Genomic DNA, 27,470 nt, shown 5'->3' with positions numbered 1-27,470 from the left:
CATAAGTGCCATTAACTGCTGCCGTTAAAAAGCGTATCGGCGGTCGTTAAGGGGTTAACGTTATAAGACAACATCTGATGTGACGGAACCTCCCTACTTTCCCTTGACAAATATCAGGGAAGAAGAGGATCGGATATTGTGAATTAAAATGTCTAATCAGGCATATAATCTGCTACCACAAAAGTCCAGAAGCGACTCTCCAGCTACTCACAAGACATGAAGCCTCAGCCTAACGCTCATGTGTATGGACATTCGAGAGAGGTTGCTGTTGACCGCTCTATAAATGGTATGAGCACCTTTACTTCTGTATCAATGGTTTCAACTTTGTACATATAACAAATGCTTATACTTTAAGAAAATAAACATACAAAGCATGTACCAAAAAAAAATTAAACAGTATCTAGTTTATTACATATAGAAAGATTTTCCAGAATTTACAAACAACCACATTGCTCATTCCAGGGAGTTTAATTTAAAGAGTTCAGCCAAATTTCAATTTTATTCCCTTTTAATTTTTTTTTTTTATTATTTCATGTTTATTTATTTCTTTTACATTATATACAATGGAAGACTCTAGATTTCATATTTATATTTTCTTGTACCTGTGCAGTGAAAAAAACAAAACAAAAAAAAAGTCTGTGTATATTTTTTAAATCTTTTACACCTGTGAGTAGCATGTTTAGGGTCATCAGTTCTGATAAAATATCTTAGAAAAACCATGGCCCTATCTGGCACAGAAGGAGTTAAAGCACGTCACTGCTGGGAGTGCGGATGTATATATATATTTTTTTTTACATACACTTATATTACACGTGAAGCTAAATAAAGGACCCAAAATAAAGAGTCCTTACAATCTAGGACCTGCTTTGTTTCTTAGAAAGGAGAATAGTACCCTACTTATTTTATTAGCCATATTTTAGCAATCAATTATCCAAAGTCTGTTTATAACAGAATACCTCAAATGCCCAAGTAAAAATGGGCTCTAAAAAAAAAAAATTGTATAAATCAAAACCTATGTTAAATATTTAATTCTCATCAATCATTATTAACAGTTTTTTTTTTCTCGTACTTAATAATTTACACCAATGATTTGTAATACAGTTTTTCTTTCTTGAAATTTTCAGCAGCAAATTAAATTGAATGAATTGAGAACAATGTGCGAGGATGCAAGTCCGGGCGCACCGTGAGCAGGTGCGGGGACGATCGGATCACTGAGGTGGTCTCCACGGATGTAGAAGAAGGAGCAGATTGCTTCTGTCCAGACGTCACAGTGCTTTTTGCTTGGCACAACAGAGAAGGTGCGGTTCAGTCAGCTGACTCCTGAGGTTTGCGTGTGTAGTAAACAAAGTGAAGTGGATGCAGCGTACCATTTATTGAAGAGGAGGATGTGAGGTCCTGGTTGTGATGTGTGGAGGCTACTGAGAGTCCATAATCCCTTGAGATTGAACGGGTATCTTGCTGAGGTTGTAGAGGTTGTTATTCTGGAGAAAGAAAAGAAAATACACTAATATGAATATATTAATTTACCATTCAAGGAACATCATCAACTTCAATAAAACAGGAACAAAAAGTGAATGACAAGCAAAAACAAAATATATATATAAAAAAATGGGATGTCCAAGTCCTTCTTCATCACCCGATCATAATGATGGGAGAGTGACTATGTACATCAGTGTTTCCCAAACTCCAGTCCTCACGGACCCCACAGGTCATGTTTTCAGGATTTCCATAGTGTTGCACAGAGAGAATTCCTGAGGGATTGATGAAACTTCCACCACCTGTGCAATACTAAGGAAATCCTGAGAACTTGACTTGTGGGGTCCGTGAGGACTGGAGTTTGGGAAACACTGATGTACATTGTCACCATTTTGCTGACAGAGATCCTTCATTATCATGGTTCAGTTTATCAACTTGATAGAAAACCTCTTTAGGCCATGTTCACACGTTCTGCATTGTTCACCTACTCCTGGTTTTGGCTTATAAATACTGACCAAATACAGAAGTGGTGACGTGTTTCTGTTTTACTTTTCCTCCGATTGTTCCACTCCTGGTTTTGGTTTACAAATACGGATGTGAAATACTGACCAAATACTGAACGTGTGAACCTGACCTTACAGTAGATCTGCACATGATGGAAGTGCTGTGGATTTTACCTGCAGATTCAGTCAAGTTAAATCCACAGAGGATCACAGAGATGAGCGAATTTTATTGGGTCAGGGCTTATTCGGCAAGCTATAGCGCTTACCGAATAAGCTGCAGAGGGAACCCGGCTTCCTGGATTGCTCCGGCTGATCAGCTGTTTGGCTCCAGAGCTGCATGTGTCGCGGCTGTGGGACAAACACGGCACATGCATGGAGAACCAGTTTGTTGGGCTCTCCATGAATGTGTTGTGACTGTGACACAGCCGCAACACATGCAGCTGTGGAGCCGGACAGCTGATCAGCCGGAGCAATCCAGGTTCCCGCTGCAGCTTCTTTGGTAAGCGCTATAGCTTGCCGAATAAGCAGGGACCTGATCAAATTAGCTGATCTCTAATTACAGGCAAGTGACATGGATTCTAGCAATTGCAGCATGTCCATTTATCTAATGGATGTTCACCACAGATTTCATCTCAGTCAATGACTGGGGAAATCTGTGGCGAATCCGTCACATCTGAATGCGACACATGCTGCCAACTCACCACATGTGGAGCTACCCTCGATTTGTTCATCCATATTAGTTTCTATGGCCAGGGTAAGGGGGAGTCTGTCAGACTAGAGTGTGGATTTCAAAACTGTGTTGATGATTACACCCACTTGGACAAGAAGACTAGATGTATATACACTGAAAAGGAGCTGTATCGAAAAAAAAAAAAAAATGGAGAGGCAGAGAAAAAGAAAAAGACACAGCCAGATTCAGGAGACTAGCCCAATTTACACCTGGTAAAAAAAACACAACATAATTCTGGCAAGTGACAGCTGGAGGCTTTTATAAAGAAAAAAGGAGAGCGCCCCGATGGTGCAGGATATTGCTACGATTATACCACGGTGTTACAGGTGATGAAGGAACATCTATCACACACAGTAACGCAGGTTTCTTTTGCACATATTAGAAATAGAATAGTCATTTTATGTCTTTTTAAACATCCACAAATGTGTCAGAAAAAAACCCTCAAGATTTCCACATGATGCAATGAATGCAGTCTGTGCCGCTCATCATGGACTTATCAGGGGAAGAGACGGCGAGTGCTGAACGCCGAGCTGAGATCTGTGTCTGGGCTCACCATTGTTTCTCATCAACAACAGTCAGTATTTCCTTAACAACCTATAAAGCAAAGCTCCACACAAATGGCCTAGTGCAGGGGATCTCGGGCTACAGTGAGCTCAGCGCAGGATCATTTAATGTCACTGACATCAGCGCTGGCAGCTTAGGAGCAGGGGAAACCTGCATTTAATCTATTTCCTACTTACCGCCAGCCATAGCTGGAGTCCCCGATAATGCAGCTTTGTGGTTGGGCTGCACATTTTTGCTAGCTTACTCAAGCCTTCCTGGCAAGAGGAACAAGTAAAAGAAGGCTACAATGACGGGGGATTCGGCATCAGTCTTGTGTTTCAAGGAGATTGACAAACCTTATTTCCTTTGAAGGTAAATTACTGTCATTACCAAAAAAGAAATTACTTCTGTAGATATATAGGAAGGATTATCATCCATGCTATGGGCCAGAGACAATTATTTCAGACTATGCTAGAAGCTGCACTTCACTCCTTGCCACGTCTGCCAGCATAGCCCACCTGGTGAGCTAGCTGCACTTCACTCCTTGCCACGTCTGCAAGCACAGCTCACCAAATGAGCTTATCAAGATGCAAAGTTTTGCACTTTATGCATTTACGGTACATTATATTAGTACCCATCACGTCTTACCCAACATTACCCAACATTTTGCACTCTGCATACACCTAGTTGAGTCTGGAAGCAAGATGGCAGTCTACCACGTCTTGGTGCCCACCAACAATAGGCATATATGGCTGAAAATGATGCACAGAGGCTCCTTCTGCATCATCGTAGTCAATGGCCCCATCAGCACGTACGCCAAAATCCTGTTTTTCAGACGCAAGCCCCAGATGAGCCATTGAACGCATGCTATAACATATGTGATCACTGTCTAAGGGAGTGTCCATGTTGCTCTCCCATTCTAGTTTTTTTTTCTGATTTTCTGCAAGTGGTACGGGCTACAGGCCCTGTGCCTCCTGACCACACTATGTGGTCTCTGTATAGAGCTCCAGAGAAACTTGTAGCATCAAAGGAGGAATCTACTAAATCTTTTAAGCTGCTCACATGCTAAACAAGGTTGCCAATGCTTAGCTTGCAGTTCAAATGCTAGTGCAATCTATGAACTCTATAAAGGTACCGTCACATTAAGCGACGCTGCAGCGATAGCGACAGCGATGCCGATCGCTGCAGCGTCGCTGTTTGGTCGCTGGAGAGCTGTCACACAGACCGCTCTCCAGCGACCAACGATGCCGAGGTCCCCGGGTAACCAGGGTAAACATCGGGTTGCTAAGCGCAGGGCCGCGCTTAGTAACCCGATGTTTACCCTGGTTACCAGCGTAAAAGTTAAAAAAACAAACAGCACATACTCACCAGCGCGTCCCCCAGCCTCTGCTTCCTGACACTGACTGAGCTCCGGCCCTAACAGCACAGCGGTGACGTCACCGCTGTGCTTTCACTTTCAGTTTAGGGCCGGCGCTCAGTCAGTGTCAGGAAGCAGAGGCTGGGGGACGCGCTGGTGAGTATGTGCTGTTTGTTTTTTTAACTTTTACGCTGGTAACCAGGGTAAACATCGGGTTACTAAGCGCGGCCCTGCGCTTAGTAACCCGATGTTTACCCTGGTTACCAGTGTAAAATATCGCTGGTATCCTTGCTTTTGCTGTCAAACACGGCGATACACGGCGACCTAGCGACCAAATAAAGTGCAGACCTTCTAGCAGCGACCAGCAATTTCACAGCGGGATCCAGATCGCTGCTGCGTGTCAAATACAGCGATATCGCTATCCAGGTCGCTGCAACGTCACGGATCGCTGGCGATATCGCCTAGTGTGACGGTACCTTAACCCCTCGCTGATCGTTGGCTCTAGGTGCAAAACCCTAGCGCTGGGCTCATTTGCAACTTTTGCAAGGTGAAATATATAGCAAAGCTGTCGATAAATTTGCTTTCTGCTAGGAGCGCTGGATCCCAGACGGCTAGAAACTTCCATGTAATGCGTTTGGTATGCATTTCTGGAAAAAGCACAAGGAAAATGTGCCAGACCTTAAATGATTTACCATATCCTGTGACGACATGCAAACATAAAAACAAAATCAAAATGTTTCACACAGGATAAGCAAATATCAAGCATTTCAATATGGCTGCCCCCTGCGGACAAATCAAGACACTGCCGCATCTACTCCATATTGCCAGGGTTTTGTTTGCATGATTTTTCCTTTTTTTTATTACTTCCATTACATATAGTTGAATACACGGAACGCTCTCGTGCTTTACTCCGCTTATTATACCTAGATGAATCTATGCAGAGGGAAACCTCCTGAGCTAAGATAATGCAATGTTTAGGCTGGTAGATGGCTGTTCCTAGGAGGAATACATTCAGCATTCTTGCATGTTTAATCCAGATCCCTGTTATGCCCCATAATTCAGAGAAACAACTAATGAGGACGAGGAAAGACGTCATGTCTGGTTTCATCTAGCCATCTTTGAAAGTCTTGCAAAAGTGATCATTAAAGTTCCGTTTCCATATGTGGAAGCCTTGTTCTGGGCACTGCCTAATAACGCGGCCGTTCCAGCAGGCAAAGGAGGCGTACAATTAGGATTTTGGTCACACAATCTGCCAGACAATGAAGGCTTAGCACAAAACGGCACACAACATTGTGGATAAATGACTGTTATGAGAAAAACAACGGTCCTTTCGTCCCATGAACGTCAAAGGGGGTCACCTGTTCTGTGAGACAGGGGAAAGCAGCTCCCATTTTTGCGGATTTGGGCAATTGTTGTATTACATGAACGCCCATTCATTTGTAAGGCTGCCATGAAATACAGGCTGGCAGCAGAATATACTGGGGGTACCGGGACAGGGAGCAACAACAAATCAGCAAGCACTGCAAATGAGGGAGGGGATTATAACGTGGACATCCCCTTTCACTTACACAGCAATTAACTGGATTTTATAGACCGTTATGATTCAAAAGATTAAGTTTTAGGATCTCCGCTTGCTGTCAGTAATGGAAACTGTCTTATTTACATTCCACCTACACATCTGATACAGACCGAAAGGGTCTGACCAGAATTCGACAAGCATGGCTGCCCGAAACATCCCAAGCCCTATCTATAGGGTTGGTCTGGTTTATTAATATGGTATGGTAGAAGTATCACACACAATGGAATCAGTAATGTTTTTGTAATGCCGCACAAGCACTTCACAATTGTCTGGCTGCAAAAAAAAACAAAAAAAAAAAACAACCAAGCTACTGGAATATTCTAATGGGCTCATTACTGCAGCCACGCTGTTACTGTTGTACCATGATGGTCATCAAGGTAGTGAAAGGGGATCGCATGGACATTTCCATCAGATCGAACCGCACAGCCATAAGTGTGAAAACCTCTCTCCCTGCCAAATTAGGACAATCAGTGTTCCCTAGCAACCGTGCCTAGCAACAACAGCCATTACCGGATATTGTACATCGCAATGGTTTCTGTAATGCGTTAATAGATCACGTGCTGGTCAATCATTATAATTGAGACGAGACAACTAAACTGGAAAGATCAGTATATTATGGCCTCAAGTAATAGCCCACCGGAGCACCACTGCGCCCATTCACCATATGTAAGACACAGAGACGCAGCGTGGCACAGGACAGCCCGACATGTGGGGGCAATTATAGTTATTCATAGTGAATATGTCAAAGTATAAATGTTTTATTTCCCGACAGCAGTCTTACACCAAATTACTTCACATCATCAAATAATTAAAAATTACAAAAACGATGACATGACATCACTGTGTGTGTCAGCAGGGAGACCACCAACCCCTCGACTGATTAATAATCTGCCAGATCCATATATACAAATCTCACAAATGACCCACGTTAGGTGTCCCTGAATGCCATCTGGCGCTGTAACTCACATCTGAAAAGTATTTGTACCAGGACCAAAATATGCAGAGGAAAAGAACGTCATGAGAGACTCTTATTACTCCGTGGTCTCAAACGGCTACAGAAAATCACCGCATTTATCATCAACGTTCTCATGGCCCAAATATGTAACGTAAGCGAGAAAGCAAAGCAGACGCTTAAGGGGGGCTGTAGGCATGTGACAGAGAAAGCGCCTGTAGTAGTAAAAGTTAATGTGCCAAGACTAGAATCTACATTCAGGACTAGATCTGGATAGACTGAAATATAGCCGCAAATAAGACGCGAAACCAGTGTCCCCGTACCCGGGCTTACACCTCTGGATGCAGGTGATTTTGTTTCAGGCCTCAGAAACTGGTTGACGTTGGTTGGGCCATCCATGCTCATTACGGGAGAAGACACTGTTAAACACTAGGAAAGCAATGTTTAGCAAATAAAACCAGATCGATAATGACTTGGGGTTAGGTTCTGGTTAGCGTGTTGTATTTCATTAATGAAGGTTGAGCCGTTCTGTGATTACATAATTAAAGTTGAAGTAGTACAATGCCCTTAAAGGGGATGTGTCACCAGGTTTTCCCAATATCAAGTGAAGCCTCTTTACAGCATTCTACAATAGTAGATCATTTATTATAGGCACATACACTGCTGTCCTGTCTGATCCGATGGGCATCTCGGGTCTTTATTTGGCACTTCCTTTATTACTACAATCACTGTCCTCCTGCTTTGCTTTATTAGGATGACACGTCATATGTAATGCACAGTGTCTCCCTATCACGCTGCCCCGGAGGCGCACTTCTCTCTGCCATGCCGAGGGCAGAACAAAATACTGTAGTGCGCTTGTGCCAGAATGGCCAAAGTGCGATCAGGTGAAGTAAAATAGGCGCCTGATCACTATAGTGCTTTCTAACCTCAGAAGGGCAGAGCAAAGTACGCCTGCGCAGGAAAGAAATTGGGGGACACTGTGTGGATGATGTAGGACCAGTCAGCCACATGAAGCAGGGCAGGAGGATGGAGATTGTGGGACGAGAGGAGGCGCCGCCAAATCAAGACCAGAGACGCCCATCAGACCAGACTGTATGTCTGTATAATAAATGGTATTTTTTGTGCCCTGCATAGGGGATTGGGCACTTACATACAGCTTCCCAGAATGCTGTAAAAGAGGCCTCAGTGGTGGGGGTCATACTTTATATTGGGAAAACCTGGGGACAGGTTCCCTTTAACCCAATTTTCCAGTAGACGGGCACATTGGGAATAAGCAGCCTGCAGGAGTATTCTTATATATAGACTAGTTTAACATGCTGGTGTTTATGATTTCGGGGATTTTCTTAGCAACATAACACAAGTTTTGCCAATGTTTGACATGGAAATATTTATTGCGTGGTAAAAAACGGAATGACTAAAGCCCCCCTATAAACAGCAGACTAATGTTGGCTATACCTGCCGATAATGTGTATGTCCGATCTACACAGACAGAGCTTAAAGATATGGCCACCGCCTTTCAGGGCTGATATACAGCATTGCACAGGAGCGCGATGCCGAGGAGACTGTGTGCATGCTTCATCCATGCGAAGCAAGCAGGAAGACGGGGAACGTAAGAAGACCAGGGACGCCCATCGGACCGGACCACCCTGCAGGCGAGTATACTAAAATTTGTGTGTGTATATATATATATATATATATCTCACATGGTCAGGCATGTTGAGGCATACTGTATGCCAAAAGGTAGCGCAAATAGATGGGGGCCTATGGTTACACTGAAGTTAAACATCGGACAACACTCCCGATGTATACCATCAACAGTCGAAATGCGAGATGTGAATAGAGCCCGACAAAGTTATCAAAAGCGTGCAGTGATGCTTACAGCCTGGTCTCCCTATCATACAGGCACATCACCGCCTCAGGAATCAGATAACATATCAGTACTTGGGAGGAAATTGCAGCACAGAGAAAAACCAAAAGGAAGGAGGAGAGGAAATACAAGCTTCTGTTCATCACCAACCCCCAACCTATATGGCTCACTCATATCTGCTTTGCTAGAAACATACATTGCTTTTAAGTTAATAGAAAAGTAAAGATGATTATTCCCTGCCATACTGGGCGTAAAACAAGAGATGAGGTGCCAACAAGACGGAGCTACACGACAGATGAGGAAGCCCACAGCACTAGACAGAGTATAATCACTAAGGATATCACAAGACAGGGCTTTCCTAGGTTTGACTTTGGCGCTGACATGCTCTTGGGATGAGTTTACGTAGGAATTAAGCAGGCGCAGGGTGGGAGGGCAGCAGCCAATGCTTCCCCGGAGCCCTAGAACTGGAATGCTGCCAGCTGGGCGAATATGACGCACTCTGGCACCAGCACGCATGTGGCCTCGCAAGTGTGACAGATGCATTATTTTTAAACCACTCAGAAGTATGATAAGTGGAGGGGGAAGGAAATATCCTATAACTGTTCATTAATTATAATTAGGCACAAGAAGAAAAAAAAGGAAACCATGTGTGACATAGACGGAGCAGCCGTGGCACAAATCAGTTACTTACGGTGTCACGTGCCGGGGAGAAGTCTCGATTATGCTGATTAGAACAGGCAGTGCTCAACCTAAATTGACCTGTTTCCTATTAAGTCATGATTTGAGCACCCTTTCACAGTTTTCTTGTCTGTGAATTGAATGTGAGAACTACAGTGGAGACTGACACTTTTAGGTGGTGAAAAGAAAGATCTGCACACAAAAGAAAAAAAAATGGATTTTAATACGAGGAAAATTCCTACATAGCTATGTTATGGCCTCCATCACAATTATCATCAAGAGTTTAAAATACCTGTAAAGAATGCCATGATTTTACTTAGTTTTTAATATGAGTTTTCTCAGTTTTTAAATTTAGTAAATTTGCAAAGTTTTTGAAAAAAAAAAAAAAAACAACTTTGAAATTTACTACAGTACTTATTATAAATCCTCTCCTGTCTCAAAACCCTCGGGATTTTCAATTTCATTAGTTTACTGCTTGTCACCCAATTTACCATTGCTGTAGACTATCAGAGGTGGCTGGTCACCTAGGTAAGGAGCTTGCAGGCAGTTTGCTATACAGCTTGTAAGCGCAGCTCTGAATCTGCTCGGCCAGTAATTATGTCCTTTCCACTTTTCACAACTGTCAATGTGCACGAGGCAGGAAGCCGGGAGGCAGAGGAGCGGTGTGCACATGAAGGAAGATTACACAACCACTTTAGAAAAATATATATATTTTTTTTTTAGTTTTCTAATATATGGGGATGCTGCCTGCGTCATGGTCAATGAGATTTAACCCCTTTCTGACATTAGACGTACTATCCCGTCGAGGTGGGGTGAGCCCGTATGACCACCGGCTGGATAGTACGTCATATGCGATCGGCCGCACTCACGGGGAGAGCGCGGCCGAGTGTCAGCTGACTATCGCAGCTGACATCCGGCACTATGTGCCAGGAGTGGTCACGGACCGCCCCCGGCACATTAACCCCCGGCACACTGCGATCAAACATGATCGCAGTGTTCCGGCGGTATAGGGAAGCATCGCGCAGGGAGGGGGCTCCCTGCGTGCTTCCCTGAGACCCCCGGAGCAACGCGATGTGATGGCGTTGCTCCGAGGGTCCCTTACCTCCTCCTCCCTGCATCAGGCCCGGATCCAAAAGGGCCACTGCATCCGGGTCCTGCAGGGAGGTGGCTTCACAGCGCCTGCTCAGAGCAGGCGCCGGGAAGCCTGGAGCTGTGCACGTCAGATCACCGATCTGACACAGTGCACAGCAAAGTGTCAGATCAGCGATCATACACTAACATGATGCGCGCCCCCCCCCCCCCGGGGCAATGTTATAGTGTAAAAAAAAAAATATTCACATGTGTAAAATAAAATTTAAACAAAAATTCCAAAAGAAAAAAAATATATATTGTTCCTATAAATACATTTCTTTATCTAAATAATAATAAAAAAAACAATAAAAGTACGGTATCAGCGTACTCAGGACAAATTGGACAACTTTTGGAGTCCAATTTCAACTGTTACCCTTGGAAAAATACAAAACTGGGGGCTAAAAAATATTTTGTGGAAAAATTTTTTTTTATTATTTTCACGGCTCTGCATTATAAACTGCAGTGTAACACTTGGGGGTTCAAAGCTCTCACAACACATCTAGATGAGTTCCTTAGGGGGTCTACTTTCCAAAATGGTGTCACTTCTGGGGGTTTCAATGTTTAGGCACATCAGTGGCTCTCTAAACGCAACATGGCGTCCCATCTCAATTCCTGTCAATTTTGCATTGAAAAGACAAATGGAGCTCCTTCTCTTCTGAGCTCTCCCATGCGCCCAAACAGTGGTTTACCCCCACATATGGGGTATCAGCGTACTCAGGACAAATTGTAAAACAACTTTTGGGGCCCAATTTCTTCTCTTACTGGGCCCATTTTATCCTGTTACCCTTGGTAAAATAAAACAAATTGGAGCTGAAGTAATTTTTTTGTGAAAAAAAGTTAAATCTTCATTTTTATTTAAACATTCCAAAAATTCCTGTGAAACACCTGAAGTGTTAATAAACTTCTTGAATGTGGTTTTGAGTACCTTGAGGGGTGCAGTTTTTAGAATGGTGTCACACTTGGTTATTTTCTATCATATAGACCCCTCAAAATGACTTCAAATGAGATAGGGTCCCAAAAAAAAATAAATGGTGTTGTAAAAATGATAAATGGCTGGTCAACTTTTAACCCTTATAACTCCCTAACAAAAAAAATGTTGGTTCCAAAATTGTGCTGATGTAAAGTAGACATGTGGGAAATGTTACTTATTAAGTATTTTGTGTGACATATCTCTGTGATTTAATTGTATAAAAATTCAAAGTTGGAAAATTGCGAAATTTTCACAATTTTCGCCAAATTTCCATTTTTTTCACAAATAAACGCAGGTAATATCAAAGAAATTTTACCACTACCGTGAAGTACAATATGTCACGAGAAAACAATGTCTGAATCACCGGGATCCGTTGAAGCGTTCCAGAGTTATAACCTCATAAAGGGACAGTGGTCAGAATTGTAAAAATTGGCCTGGTCATTAATGTGCAAACCACCCTTTGGGGTAAAGGGGTTAATGAACCCTAATCCACACACTGCAGTGAGAATCTGCACCATTAATTGCGCAGCATTGCAGATTGGACATAACTTATGTTGAGAATTTTCACAATGGATTTTACAGTAATGTAAAGAGTCCATATGTGTTAAATTTGCGCGACTTCAATGTTGGAATTACGATTGCAAATTCTGTACCCATTTGATGCAGAGATTTGCCACTGAAGGCAGGCTTCAAGTGGTATACCCTAAAAATGTGTTTGTTTTCCCCATTTTGACTCCTATATGGGAACTGGGAAGAAAAATAAACCCCTCAAAATGCCAAACATCGCAAAACCACCAAAAACAGTCAATGTAGACTTATATTTTTTTTTCTATAGACTGAAAAATAACATCTAGCCGCATTGTTTTCAACTGAAAAGCCGAGGCGAGCAAACGGCCAGCCATTATCGTTACTAACACATTCTCCAGGATAGAGGTTTTCTATAACATTTATGTGCAGCAGTTGCAGTTTGGCTTTTGCGGCAGAAACATCTGCTGCAAACACTACATTGTTGGCCGGAAAAACACTGTAAAATATGCGCGTTTTGGATGTTTTTTTTCCTATTCATTTGAATGGGTGAAAAACGCTGCAAAAGCGCCAAAAGAATCGACATGTTGCAGGTTTGAGAAAAAGTTCTGATGGATCAAATCTGCAAGTTAAAAATAAGTGGCGTGTGCATGAGGCGCTTTACTGGTACATTTAAGAAAATAAAATGCTGCAAAAACGCAACTTGTGAACAGGCCCTAGTTGTATTCTGTGAAAAGGGAGAATTCACGTTGTCGTAGATTACAGAATGAGAAGGAACGGTTCACTTAGGTGCCTTGCATTTCACAGTACTGTATTTTATTTAAGTAAAAACTCTTAAAAAGAAGCACATTGTGACACGATTAACGAAGAAACACATCCACTGGCAAAACCTGCTGAACCAGCGCCATAGAAAGATCATGTAATGCAACTTTCCTGATCCAGAAAGAAAAGAAGCTAAAACCACGTAGGATGCCGAGCCCTGTAATGAGGAACATGTATGCGGATCGTCATCCTTGCCCCGTAATCACAACAGATGCTACATGTTCTGAAACATTAAGCACTAATTAACAGATGTCTCCTATTGTGCCGAGAACACAGGCAGCACCAGCCCAGGTCCATGAAGCTGCGGCATGTGATCATCGTTTTATAGCCAAAGCCATGAATGGGAGATCACAAGAACAGGCAGGCACGTGCCCGCAACTCGCTGCTGAGAGGTGCCGCATGCTTCAAAAGGAACCTTCTCTTAAGAGCTGCCATCACACAGGGAGGGACGTGGAGATTTGCCAATGCTGCAACCCATTTTACGGAGCTGTCATGTTGGCCAATATTCACTTTTCTCATCTTTTAGCAGAGGGAAAGGTGGAAGCAGACACCCTGAGCTGCTAGCTACTGCTACCCTAGCTGCAACGTAGCAAATGGAAAAGCCGTGGGCACCATGCTGTGATCTACCAGCTACAGGGACACCACAATGTACATGTATAATAGCCAATATATAATCTATTCAACATGTTCTTTAGAAGGAAAGAATAGTGTAATCTGCCATGAACGGAAGCCACGAAGCCTAAAAAATAAAGTGCACTCAGAGCCAATAACTGGGAGGCTTTTGATGGTTTGGTCCAATGTCGTTGCCTTCAGAAATGCAAAGGCTGAGGTTGCTAGCCATTTGTTCCGTATGTGGCTGGGAGGATACGTTTTTGGCCCTTTGGAGAGTTTGGGGGAAAGAGCACAACTTCGTGCCATTCTTTATACATTAGAGCCAACCCCAAAAAGCTGCTGTCTCACAATGTAACAGTAACTGCAAAGCGGGGAAGCCAGCTCTGCTCCCATCGGCTAATCTAGCAGAATATTCAGCGCTGCCTTGCTGCCTCCATGAAAACCAATACCTCCAAGCTGCAATGTGTGTTGTTTATGTGAAGCTAAAGTTAGTAGCTGAAACAGGCACCGTGGAATATAAATCAAAATCGTGCGTAGATATGATACAGATATGTTCTGAAGACAGGACAGAAGCAGAGTGGAAAAAAGTAGCAGCCCGTCTAAGAACGCACGTTACACGCTGCACAAGATATTGTTGCAGCTGCACAGAGATTTTCTAATTAATTCCATACAAAGTCTTTAACTCAACAAATTCCCCCAAGTGATCCCTCCGCGCTGTTACCACAAAGAACAACAAACGGGCATTTTCTCATCTTCAACACAAATTAATAGAATGGTACATTTAGTGTGTTGGATTGGGGTACAAGGCTACCCTTATAGGGCATGCAATCGCTTTACAATCAGTGTGGTTCCATCTTGTGACCCCCAACTGATCCAAACAATGGTGGTGCCTTAGTCCTTTCACAGTCGCAGAGGGGCCTCAGTCACCCCTGTGCAGAGGAACCTCATCAGATGGAGTAGGGCTAGATACAGTCCCCACCGAAAATGTTGCACTGCAGATCAACTCCTAGTGTCAGGCTTGGAGGGGAGCCAACGACGAGGCCGCCACCATTCCTATCCTGGGTATGTGCCATCGGTTTATGAAACAGTTGTTATGATCTGGTTGCCTAAGAGCAGCATGAGACGTACTCTGGAGAAGGTGGTACCTGTACTGCCCGCAGACCCTGAACTTAACACTGCAACTAGAAGTAGCCGTGGAATGTACCTAGCACTCCCTAGACATCTCGACACAGCCGGAGGACTAATTACCCTTAGAGATAGAAAAGGGAAAACTATCTTGCCTCAGAGAAAATCCCCAAAGGATAGGCAGCCCCCCACAAATATTGACTGAGAGGAGAGGGAAAAAACATACACAGACTGAAATGAGAATTTAGCAAAGGAGGCCACTTCTAGCTAAATAGAAAGGATAGGACAGAGTACTATGAGGTCAGTATTAACCCCTTCACCCCCAAGGGTGGTTTGCACGTTAATGACCGGGCCAATTTTTACAATTCTGACCACTGTCCCTTTATGAGGCTATAACTCTGGAACGCTTTGACGGATCTTGGCGATTCTGACATTGTTTTCTCGTGACATATTGTACTTCATGTTAAAGGTAAAATTTATTCGATATAACTTGCGTTTATTTGTGAAAAAAATGGAAATTTGGCGAAAATTTTGAAAATTTTGCAATTTTCCAACTTTGAATTTTTGTGCCCTTAAATCACAGACATATGTCACGCAAAATACTTAATAAGTAACATTTCCCACATGTCTACTTTACATCAGTACAATTTTGGAACCAAAATTTTTTTTTGTGACGGAGTTATAAGGGTTAAAAGTTGACCAGCAATTTCTCATTTTTACAACACCATTTTTTTTAGGGACCACATCTCATTTGAAGTCATTTTGAGGGGTCTATATGATAGAAAATACTCAAGTGTGACACCATTCTAAAAACTGCACCCCTCAAGGTGCTCAAAACCACATTCAAGAAGTTTATTAACCCTTCAGGTGTTTCACAGGAATTTTTGGAATGTTTAAATAAAAATGAACATTTAACTTTTTTTCACACAAAATTTATTTCAGCTCCAATTTGTTTTATTTTACCAAGGGTAACAGGAGAAAATGGACCCCCAAAGTTGTTGTACAATTTGTCCTGAGTACGATGATACCCCATATGTGGGTGTAAACCATTGTTTAGGCGCATGGCAGAGCTTGGAAGGGAAGGAGCGCCATTTGACTTTTCAATGCAAAATTGACTGGAATTGAGATGGGACGCCATGTTGCGTTTGGAGAGCCCCTGATGTGCCTAAACATTGAAACTCCCTACAAGTGACACCATTTTGGAAAGTAGACCCCCTAAGGAACTTATCTAGATGTGTGGTGAGCACTTTGACCCACCAAGTGCTTCACAGAAGTTTATAATGCAGAGCCGTAAAAATAAAAAATCATATTTTTTCACAAAAATGATCTTTTCGCCCCCAATTTTTTATTTTCCCAAGGGTAAGAGAAGAAATTGGACCCCAAAAAATGTTGTGCAATTTGTCCTGAGTACGCTGATACCCCATATGTGGGTGTAAACCATTGTTTGGGCGCATGGCAGAGCTTGGAAGGGAAGGAGCGCCATTTGACTTTTCAATGCAAAATTGACTGGAATTGAGATGGGACGCCATGTTGCGTTTGGAGAGCCCCTGATGTGCCTAAACATTGAAACTCCCTACAAGTGACACCATTTTGGAAAGTAGACCCCCTAAGGAACTTATCTAGATGTGTTTTGAGAGCTTTGAACCCCCAAGTGTTTCACTACAGATTGTAACGCAGAGCCGTGAAAATAATTTTTTTTTTTTTTCTCAAAAATGATTTTTTAGCCCCCAGCTTTGTATTTTTACAAGGGTAACAGAATAAATTGGACCCCAAAATTTGTTTTCCAATTTGTCCTGAGTACGCTGATACCCCATATGTGGGGGGGAACCACTGTTTGGGCGCATGACAGAGCTCGGAAGGGAAGGAGCGCCATTTGGAATGCAGACTTAAATGGATTGGTCAGCAGCCGTCACGTTGCATTTGCAGAGCCCCTGATGTACCCAAACAGTACAAACCCCCCACAAGTGACCCCATATTGGAAACTAGACCTCCCAAGGAACTTATCTAGATGTGTTTTGAGAACTTTGAACCCTCAAGTGTTTCACTAAAGTTTATAGCGCAAAGCCGTGAAAATAAAAATTCTTTTTTTTATTTCACAAAAATGATTTTTTAGCCCCCAGTTTTGTATTTTCACAAGGGTAACAGGATAAATTAGACCCCAAAAGTTGTTGTCCAATTTGTCCTGAGTACGCTGATACCCCATATGTCGGGGGGAACCACTGTTTGGGCGCATGACAGAGCTCGGAAGGGAAGGAGCGCCATTTGGAATGCAGCCTTAAATGGATTGGTCTGCAGGCGTCACGTTGCATTTGCAGAGCCCCTGATGTACCCAAACAGTACAAACCCCCCACAAGTGACCCCATATTGGAAACTAGACCTCCCAAGGAACTTATCTAGATGTGTTGTGAGAACTTTGAACCCCCAAGTGTTTCACTACAGTTTATAATGCAGAGCCGTGAAAATAAAACATCTTTTTTTTCCCACAAAAATGATTTTTAGCCCCCCAAATTTTTATTTTCCTAAGGATAACAAGAGAACTTGGACCCCAGAAGTTGTTGTTCAATTTGTCCCGAGTACGCTGATAACACATATGTTGGGGTAAACCCCTTTTTGGGCGCACGGGAGAGCTCGGAAGGGAAGGAGCACTGTTTTACTTTTTCAACGCAGAATTGGCTGGAATTGAGATTGGACGCCATGTCGCGCTTGGAGAGCCCCTGATGTGCCTGGACAGTGGAAACCCCCCAATTCTACCTGAAACCCTAACCCAAACACACCCCTAACCCTAATCCCAACGGTAACCCTAACAACACCCCTAGCCCTGACACACCCATAATTCTAATCCCAACCCTAATCCAAACGTAAATGTAATCCAAACCTTAACCCTAACTTTAGCCCCAACCCTAACTTTAGCCCCAACCCTAACTTTACCTCCAACCCTAGCCCTAACCCTAACCCTACCCCTAACCCTAACCCTAACCGTGACTGAAATACGTGGCACTGAAATACGTGGCACTGAAATACGTGGCACTGAAATACGTGGCACTGAAATACGTGATACGTGGCACTTAAATACGTGGCACTGAAACACGTGGCACTGAAATACGTGGCACTGAAATACGTGGCACTGAAATACGTGGCACTGAAATACGTGGCACTGAAATACGTGATACGTGGCACTTAAATACGTGGCACTGAAATACGTGGCACTGAAATACGTGGCACTGAAATACGTGGCACTGAAATACGTGGCACTGAAATACGTGGCACTGAAATACGTGGCACTGAAATACGTGGCACTGAAATAAGTGGCACTGAAATACGTGGCACTGAAATAAGTGGCACTGAAATATGTGATATGTGGCACTTAAATACGTGGCACTGAAATACGTGGCACTGAAATACGTGGCACTGAAATACGTGGCACTGAAATACGTGGCACTGAAATACGTGGCACTGAAATACGTGGCACTGAAATACGTGGCACTGAAATACGTGGCACTGAAATACGTGGCACTGAAATACGTGATACGTGGCACTTAAATACGTGGCACTGAAACACGTGGCACTGAAATACGTGGCACTGAAATACGTGGCACTGAAATACGTGCAACTGAAATACGTGCAACTGAAATACGTGGTACTAAAATATGTGGCACTGAAATACGTGATACGTGGCACTGAAATACGTGGCACTGAAACACGTGGCACTGAAATACGTGATACGTGGCACTGAAATACATGGCACTGAAATACGTGGCACTGAAATACGTGGCACTATGACTGTCAGAAAATGTTCATTAAACGGTTAGGGGTGAGGTTAGGGGTAGAGTTAGGGTTAGGGTTTGGATCTCTATCACCTTGATGGTGGTGGGTGGCTTTTCAGTGTGTTTTCTGTTTTTTTCGATAAAAATGCATGCGTTTTTAACGCAAACAAACGCATGTGCTTAAAAACGCAAGAAAATACTGCAGGTTGTATTTCTGAAAATGAACGCATGCAGAAAAAAACCGCATGCGTTTGAAAACGCGACCAAACGCGTACAAAAAAAACCGCATGCGTTTTCAATGTTAAATATAGGGAAAAAACGCATGCGTTTTTTTGTGCAAAAAACGCTGCAGACAAAAACGCAAGTGTGAAACCAGCGACGCTTTTTATAGCAAAAAAGTTTTTGCGTCTCCACATTTTGAGACCTATAATTTTTCCACATTTGCTCCACAGAGTCATGTGAGGTCTTGTTTTTTGCGGGACGAGTTGACGTTTTTATTGGTAAAATTTTCGGACACGTGACCGTTTTTGATCGCTTTTTATTCCGATTTTTGTGAGGCAGAATGACCAAAAACCTGCTATTCATGAATTTCTTTTGGGAGAGGCGTTTATACCGTTCCGGGTTTGGTAAAATTGATAAAGCAGTTTTATTCGTCGGGTCAGTACGATTACAGCGATACCTCATTTATATCATTTTTTTATGTTTTGGCGCTTTTATACGATAAAAACTATTTTATAGAAAAAATAATTATTTTGGTATCGCTTTATTCTCAGGACTATAACTTTTTTATTTTTTTGCTGATGATGCTGTATGGCGGCTTGTTTTTTGCGGGACAAGATGACGTTTTCAGCGGTACCATGGATATTTATATCAGTCTTTTTGATCGCGTGTTATTCCACTTTTTGTTCGGCGGTATGGTAATAAAGCGTTGTTTTTTGCCTCGTTTTTTTTTTTTCTTTCTTACGGTGTTTACTGAAGGGGTTAACTAGTGTGGCAGTTTTATAGGTTGGGTCGTTACGGACGTGGCGATACTAAATATGTGTACTTTTATTGTTTTTTTTTTTAATTTAGATAAAGAAATGTATTTATGGGAATAATATTTTTTTTTTTCATTATTTTGGAATATTTTTTTTTATTTTTTTTTTACACATTTGGAAATTTTTTTTTTTACTTTTTTACTTTGCCCCAGGGGGGGACAATACAGATCGGTGATCTGCCAGTTTGCATAGCACTCCGACAGATCACCGATCTGCGAGAAGTGCAGGCTGCTTCACAGTGCCTGCTCTGAGCAGGCGTCTGTGAAGCCACCTCCCTCCCTGCAGGACCCGGATCCGCGGCCATCTTGGATCCGGGTCTGGAGCAGGCAGGGAGGGAGGTAAGACCCTCGCAGCAACGCGATCACATCGCGTTGCTGCGGGGGGCTCAGGGAAGCCCGCAGGGAGCCCTCTCCCTGCGCGATGCTTCCCTGCATCGCCGGCACATCGCGATCATGTTTGATCGCGGTGTGCCGGGGGTTAATGTGCCGGGGGCGGTCCGTGACCGCTCCTGGCACATAGTGCCGGATGTCAGCTGCGATATGCAGCCGACACCCGGCCGCGATCGGCCGCGCTCCCCCCGTGAGCGCGGCCGATCGGCTATGACGTACTATCCCGTCGGCGGTCATACGGGCCCACCCCACCTCGACGGGATAGTACGTCAAATGTCGGGAAGGGGTTAAAACACTAGAAAATATCCACCACAGAAAATACAAAATCTCCACAGCTAACTAAAGATATGGAGGGTATATCTGCATCTCCAGAGATACCAGCTTGGCTAAACAAATCCTTATACAGACCAAGCTGGACAAGACAAAAACATGGAAAAGAACTGAACAATAAGGCCCACAGCATGTGAACAGCAAAAATCAAGGCCAGAACTTATCTTTGTTGAAATGAACTGCAAAGCAGAAGAGACCAGGCAGGGATGTGAATCCTCCAGGAACAATGGACAACTGGCACTGACTAAAGGGTGAAGCAAGACTAAATAGCCCAGTCAAAATTGCAAAAAGTGAACACACCTGATAAATGCTGCGATTCAGAGACAGCAGCGCTACCACTTACAACCAACGGAGGGAGCCCAAGAGCAGAATTCACAACAACAGTAGCCCTTTAGCTAAGTGGGGGATTTGAGGATTATGGTGACCTATTTACAAAATTAGAGGTTTTATCTTGTATTAACAGGGAGTCCCACAAATTTCTGGCCATTGCAGGACTCGGGAATGATAATGTAGCTGCTGAATGAAGGGTCTAGCAACATCTGATTCCAGGGATTTGTCACTTGATCAGTAGCCTGCTGTAATTTCAATACAATCAGTGTTTTATCAGCAGGAGATCTTCACTGTAGGACTAGGTGTCCTGTGCCAGGCAGTCCAGCTAATCTGTGTAATCCCACCCCCACCACTGATTGGCAGCTTGCTCACAATGCACAGTGTACACCGGAAGCTGCAATCACGGGTGTGGGCAGGGTGATACAGAGCTCAGCATTCTGACCATGGCTACATTTACAGCAGAGAAAACAGGGCTTCTATCAAACCTGCACCCAGCAGTCCAGTAAGCGACGCATCGCTGGAATCAGGGTCTCTGACCCTACATCTACAGCTCCCAGATTACATAGCAAAACCTGCTGCCAGATTCCCTTTAAGAAGGAGCAACTGCAATATATGGTGCAATTGTGATAAATTCCTCTAAACACAGGGCCGGACACTAGCGTTCTCAAGCTGTTTGTTTTTCTGTGCTTCGGACTATTTTTAGTCTCTTCATTCAGATTGCTGCATTTTCTCAGTGCCTTCCTTTTATATCATCTTGTGGTTTTACAGTCTTTAGAAGTATGCAGAGCATTGAGAGCTTTATTTTCCCTGGGAAGAATAGAGCGTAAAGGCGTGCCAAAAACATTAGAAGCAAAACCGCATAACAGCACCGTTTGTGCCACGCGTCAAATACCCAGAGTCACAGAGCTTCAAGCAGCACGGAAAGAAAAGGCTACCAGTCTTATCACTGTGAAAAGGCAATGGAGTGTACATATTAATCAGACGAGATGTATGTAAGCGGCCTGACTGGCCACAGTAATGGATGGCAATATTCTAGACACTGCAAACTCTGGAGGTGGCAGCAGTCCAAAATTGGGCATGACATATCCTTATCTCCCCCGACATCATCTGCCAGGTAAGGATCGGGGACCCCATACACAGTCAGCTGAACCCGTTGATGGTAGCATAAAGGGGCAAGATAATTGTGAACGAACGTTGTTAATGCTGGTTTCATGATTATATTGCCTTGTAAGCTGCTGATCACTCGAACGATCAAAACACTCGATCTGCAGAAAAGATCATTGTTCCCGAAGATGATCATTCTCGCCTGCGCATCGTCCTGTGTAAACCAGACTGACTGCCAACGACTATGGCGGCCTGAACGATAGAGTATCCATCACTTTGTGCACATTGTTTACATTGGTCTGCCTGTGTAGACAGAAAACATAACGACCGCCGACTGGTAAAAATGTAGTTATTGGCGGTCGTTATGTGCCCCTGGTCAGTCTGTGAAAACAGTCCTAAAATTGTGTATGGGGGGCTTTAGGAGCTCACTTTCCATCATACCGAGTGTATATACACCTTGTGAATGAAATGGACATGGAAACTACAGAAAAACGAGTGATACAGCACAATGGAACTATAGATATCCAGTATCAGCGGCTGGGTATTGGCAGCTCTCAAGGCTAATAAATCACATATTTACAATGACTAAGTAGACAATGATAATGTCAAGGTGCACATCAACATACAATTGGCCAGCTGGGCTACCAGTACAATGCGTCCCCATGTGTGCCAGGAGATGATCATACTGCACTTCTCAACTTCGCATTGGGCTCTTTTTAAAGGGGTAGCAGTGTAATAAGAATAGACCTAAGCAGTGATCGGCTATAAGGGAAGGCTCAATGGGAACCCCTATCGACAAAGCGCTCTGCCTCCTCCTCAGGCATTCACAGGCTTTCTCCAGAAGATCCAGTTTGTGCTAAAACCTCCAGCTTTGTGGGGGCGGAGAGCGAGCTATCGGATAGCTGTGAGCTGTGGCCTAAAGCCATTACATTCTTTGCTGCTCCCTGCTTTCCCCGCGTATCGTTTTCCGATCGCACAGAACTTCCATCAGCTGCGTGACCTCACGTTTGAGGACACATTTTAAAAGTAAAGCCCTCTTGGGGTTTCGAGCTCACAGCCATCGTGGCTACACACGGAGCCAAACATGTGCTCTCCAGAAAGATGTTTACAGTCTAAATTCCAGTACAGTTCAACTGTATTACATTATGCTCAATTTTGATCACAAGTTACTAGGCGATGGGGGGGGAAAATATAGTCATGTTCTAAAACGCCTAGTCTGAAGACTTGCTGCATTAATACACATCCTGAAAAGCTGCCCTCCCCTCCATTACGGGGAAGCTCCACCTTGGCTAATCTGCATTAGAATGCAAAATTATTCATATCTGCTATTCACATCTGTTACTATTCTTTCTCACTCCCCTCAGTCGTATTGGACTACATAGTACTGAAAAAGAAAGCAGAAAAAAAACGTGGCAAACAACTCAGCATGTCAGCTTCCAGGACCTCTGGAAGAGCAAGAGTGAAATATGGAGGATAATGGGACTCAAATGTGTCCACGTTTAGGGTTTGAGAAGTATTTCAGCACAGATTCTGAACCGAAAAATGATCATACACCTTAGCCAAACATTTAACCAACAGCTGTTCCTCCCAACTCACACACATGCAAAGCTCACTGACAATGCATGTGTCTTCAGGAGAAAAAGAAGAGTAAGGGCTTGTTCACACTTTGCAGATTTTGCTGCGGATTTTTCCGCTGCGGATTTGGAAAAACCGCAGTGCAAAACCACTGCAGTTTTCACTGCGGATTTTCCTGCGGTTTCTTCTGCGGATTCCTCTGTGGGTTTCCAACAGCACTTTCCTATTGGTGCATGTTGAAAACCGCTGCGGAATCCGCAGAAAGTGACATGCTCCTTTTTTTCCGCAGCAATTCTGCGCGGTTTTTAAAGGGATTTTCCGCAATGTGGGCACAGCGGTTTTTGTTTTCCATAGGGTAACATTGTACTGTACCCTGCATGGAAAACTGCTGCGGATCCGCAGCGTCAAATCCGCTGCGGATCCGCAGCAAAAACCGCAAAGTGTGAACATAGCCTAATAGTGCAGAAAACTGGAGGGCAAGAGTGTTGTAACGCTCTCTCCTAATTATCCACCCATACAAATGTCAACAATCACCAAACAAATGAGCAAAATGCTTGTTAGGTGATCGGACTGATTGGATCATTGCTATCAGCTCGTTATCAGATATGCTGCCGGTCACATGATCCTGTATGGGCACCTAATGATCACATTAGCCACAGTTCTGTCTCCATCATGGTCAGCTAGTAGGAAGAGCACCAAATGACTAGTATATAGCGAGTCCGCCTGTGGACCCTCACAATAAGCCTCTCACAATCACCTCTGTGGGGGCCTTATCTCCTGGGGACACAAAGGAGCAGGCATTTAAATTCACAGTGCATGACCTTATCGTCCCTGACAATACCTGTCAGGGTAGAAAGGGGAGCCCTTTGAGGGGCTTAAAAGTGGTACAGCCATCATTAAGTGTTATTACCTATCCAAAAGGAAAGGTGATAACTTGCGGACCAGTGGGGGGCCAACTCCTTATTGGGATCAATGGGGGATCTAGCAGTTAGACCCCCACCGGTCTGCAAGTCATCAACCTCATTGTCATTAAATGGAGCTAAAACAAAGGGTTTTCTGTGCATAAGTTAAAGTGCTCAGACATTTTTTGCAGATTATTTTCATCTGCAGTGTGGAATATATTTGCTGCAAATTTTTTTCATTTATTTTTGCAGCCAGTGCATGGTGAGGGAAAAAAACAAACAAACAAAAAAAAACACAAAAGTTACTCCCATAATGAGCAGTTATCACCTAGATGGCAAGGCAAACCAGTAACGTCTGAATACAGCCATGGGTTTTCTATTGCGGGTAAGCTGCCTTTTGCATTCAAACTGGAGCTTGTTGTTCCCCACCCTCGGACAGACACAGGTTGTCTGCTTCTGCCTATGGTTTACTATGAAGCACACAGTTTAATGACTCATTACTGAAAGCATGCACTAGTACACCAAAGTGATCATTAGAATCCTCATTAACTGTAAAGAATACTTGGAAAAAGAGACCAGAGTTGCCGGCACCTGTGCAGTGCCACTCGGCAGCACCATGAAGTCACTGTGGCTTCTGCAGGGGGGAGCAATCCTTGGCTACATCTTCAAAAGTCTTCAGAGATGAACAGCTGGTTAACTACTTGGTAGGTGAGCATTGCAGGCGCTCCTCAATAGCTAAAAACATTGTAATGGAGCAGCTACGGCCAACAAACAGAATTTGGCACAATGTGCTCATAAGAGGGCAAACGTCACATTCATCACATAATCTGGACCCTCGGAGCTTCTATATTGGAACCTCAATTGCACAAATGGTTATTACATCAGTCTGTTAAGCAGCTGTAGTAACACATACATAGACCATATACATAGTGTGGACCATAATATATATATATATATATATCTACACATACCTACATCCTGGAATGCGAGTGGTGTTAGTTGCCATTATTATTTATTAGACTCATGGAGGTAGATTTACTGTAAGCACTTTTAAAAAAGGTAGTTCCATCTATATGGATTATTTAAAGGTTAATGTCACAAATGGCTGATAGATGGGGGTCCTGATTGCTGAGCTGAGCAATTTATTGTTCCACCAGGCAAGGTAGTCACGTGCAGTCCCAGAGTGCCCACTGTAGTAAGCATTCCAGACTACAAATTATTAAAAAAAAAACAAACCAAATCTGTGTGGAAACGGCACATAAAATGAATACGGTACTTGCAAACTCTCCAAGATTCCAGATCCTACTGGAAATGGATAGATCTCTCCAGCTAATAGAGTCTGCACATCTCCCAGGTCCTACCGAAACCTCCCAAAACTGAAGTTCTGACAGAGCCTGGACGTCCAATTGCAAATTCAGGGGATAGCAATCTGTTATTTAGGACATGGTTTGTAAATATGGCAATGGGGAAAGTTTTTGGCAACGGGCACTGCACACTAGAGATCAGCCAGGGAGGCAGCAGTAAAGTTGGTAACTGATAAAAAAATTTTTAAAAAAAGTATCTAAAAATAACATACAGTAAAATATGTACACAATAGTTTTTAGATTTTATGTACATTTTTGTGGAAAGCTTCAAAACTAAACAAAAAATGGAAAAAAGGACACAGGCCGCTATGTACGGTAAGTACACATGGCTGGATGAAAAATGTATTTGGAAGGGAAGGATAAGATGTCTATCAGTTCAAGACCTGTTTCTAGGGCCCAGCGAAGTCAGTGTGTCAGGTTGATACACCATTAATTTCATTACAATATCCCTAACCTAATCTCAGCCTTGAGTGTCTAAACTGGCCTGCGACCAGACTGCTTTCTGCCAAGGTTTGAGATGAATCGAGGACACGAATCACAGAAAATGTGTAATACCGTCTAGGAATTCAAGGTCAGACTGTTTGGAAAGGGTGGAGGGTAGTAAAATACTTAGTGTTTTCATACTCAATGAGAATTTAAGAAGTGAGGTTGTTTAAACAAGATACACAAGTCCTGCCAGAATCTTAGGAATCCTAAAACTTCCACATTTAAACCTATATGACATAAGTAACAAGACCACACAAACTACATTCACTATGCCCCATCTGAAGGCCGCATTAGTAACATTGACATAAGAGTGCCTACAAGTAATACACAATATGTGAGACACCATGCAGGAGATTACAACACAGCAGACAATTACATAACTTCACCACAAAGTCTGATCACTCTTACAACTTTAACTAGTCTCAGAGAACGGGAATTTAACAATAGCATCCAGATGTTCGATAGTAACCTGGAAAAATGGAGAAATCAAGACCACATTAGGTGAAATAATTACTTTAAATCACACTACTACTAAATCTAATACCTGTGCAAACCGGAATGTTTAACAATCTACTCACTATATTACATGCTAAGGTAATAGAGGGAAAAAGCACGTCAACCAAAACAGCAACTGTAAACCATACAGTTCTGCTATGGACAATAACATTGGCCGCACTTCAAAAGCCCCAGAAACAACTGGAGAAATATCTCTAAAAACATACAAATTGGCAATAAACTCTTCCGGAGTCTAAAATTAATTCCCCAAGATGTCTTTAAACAGAATTATGAGAAGACAAGCTGTAGATGTGTTTGCATTGCTAGGAGGCAAAAGCCCCACACAGCTACTACATACTCGGAATACTAGAGCAGCAGGACAATAGATGCTGGAACACATCTACCGCGAGTTGGCCGGCCGCCATTTGTGCAGTAACTCGCTACTCCTCTTAGGGTTTTATATTCCCATCTTCTGTGATGTCCATTTAGGAAGTAACATCTTAGGCAGCTGTCTTTGCATTATTTTTATGGTCGGAAACAGTTCTCTTTCTCTTGTAATAATTAGTTGTAGCAGCACACCAGATCACCGGTAGCACAGGCTCAAATACATACAAGCAAGGAGGCTGGACCCAGTAGATGATGTGGCCTCTTCATGACGCCAGTTTAGGAGCTCATACTTTTTACAATTTTTAAATTTTGCACAAACGTTCACAAACATTTAAAAAATATATAGAAACCATTCAAAACCAAACTCCAAAAAACATCCACAGCTATTCAAAGATGATTCACTAAAACCAGATTCCAATGCAATGTCCTACTGAATA

At 43.1% G+C, this 27,470-nt stretch overlaps 1 protein-coding gene across 1 annotated transcript in view; it reads right to left on the bottom strand.

Annotated features, from left to right (window-relative positions):
- Positions 1–137: 137 nt before the first annotated feature.
- IRS1 (insulin receptor substrate 1) overlaps positions 138–27,470 on the bottom strand; it is a 45,910-nt gene continuing 18,577 nt past the window's right edge. Inside the window, exon 2 of the mRNA XM_077290778.1 lies at positions 138–1,481. Coding sequence (XP_077146893.1) covers positions 1,477–1,481 — 5 coding nt within the window. The 3' untranslated portion in view covers positions 138–1,476. The remainder of the gene's footprint in view (positions 1,482–27,470) is intronic.

This window comes from Ranitomeya variabilis, chromosome 2, assembly GCF_051348905.1.
Source record: "Ranitomeya variabilis isolate aRanVar5 chromosome 2, aRanVar5.hap1, whole genome shotgun sequence".
NCBI lineage: Eukaryota > Metazoa > Chordata > Amphibia > Anura > Dendrobatidae > Ranitomeya > Ranitomeya variabilis.
Note: the sequence above shows the minus strand (reverse complement) of the source record. Positions and strands in the feature narration are given on the sequence as shown.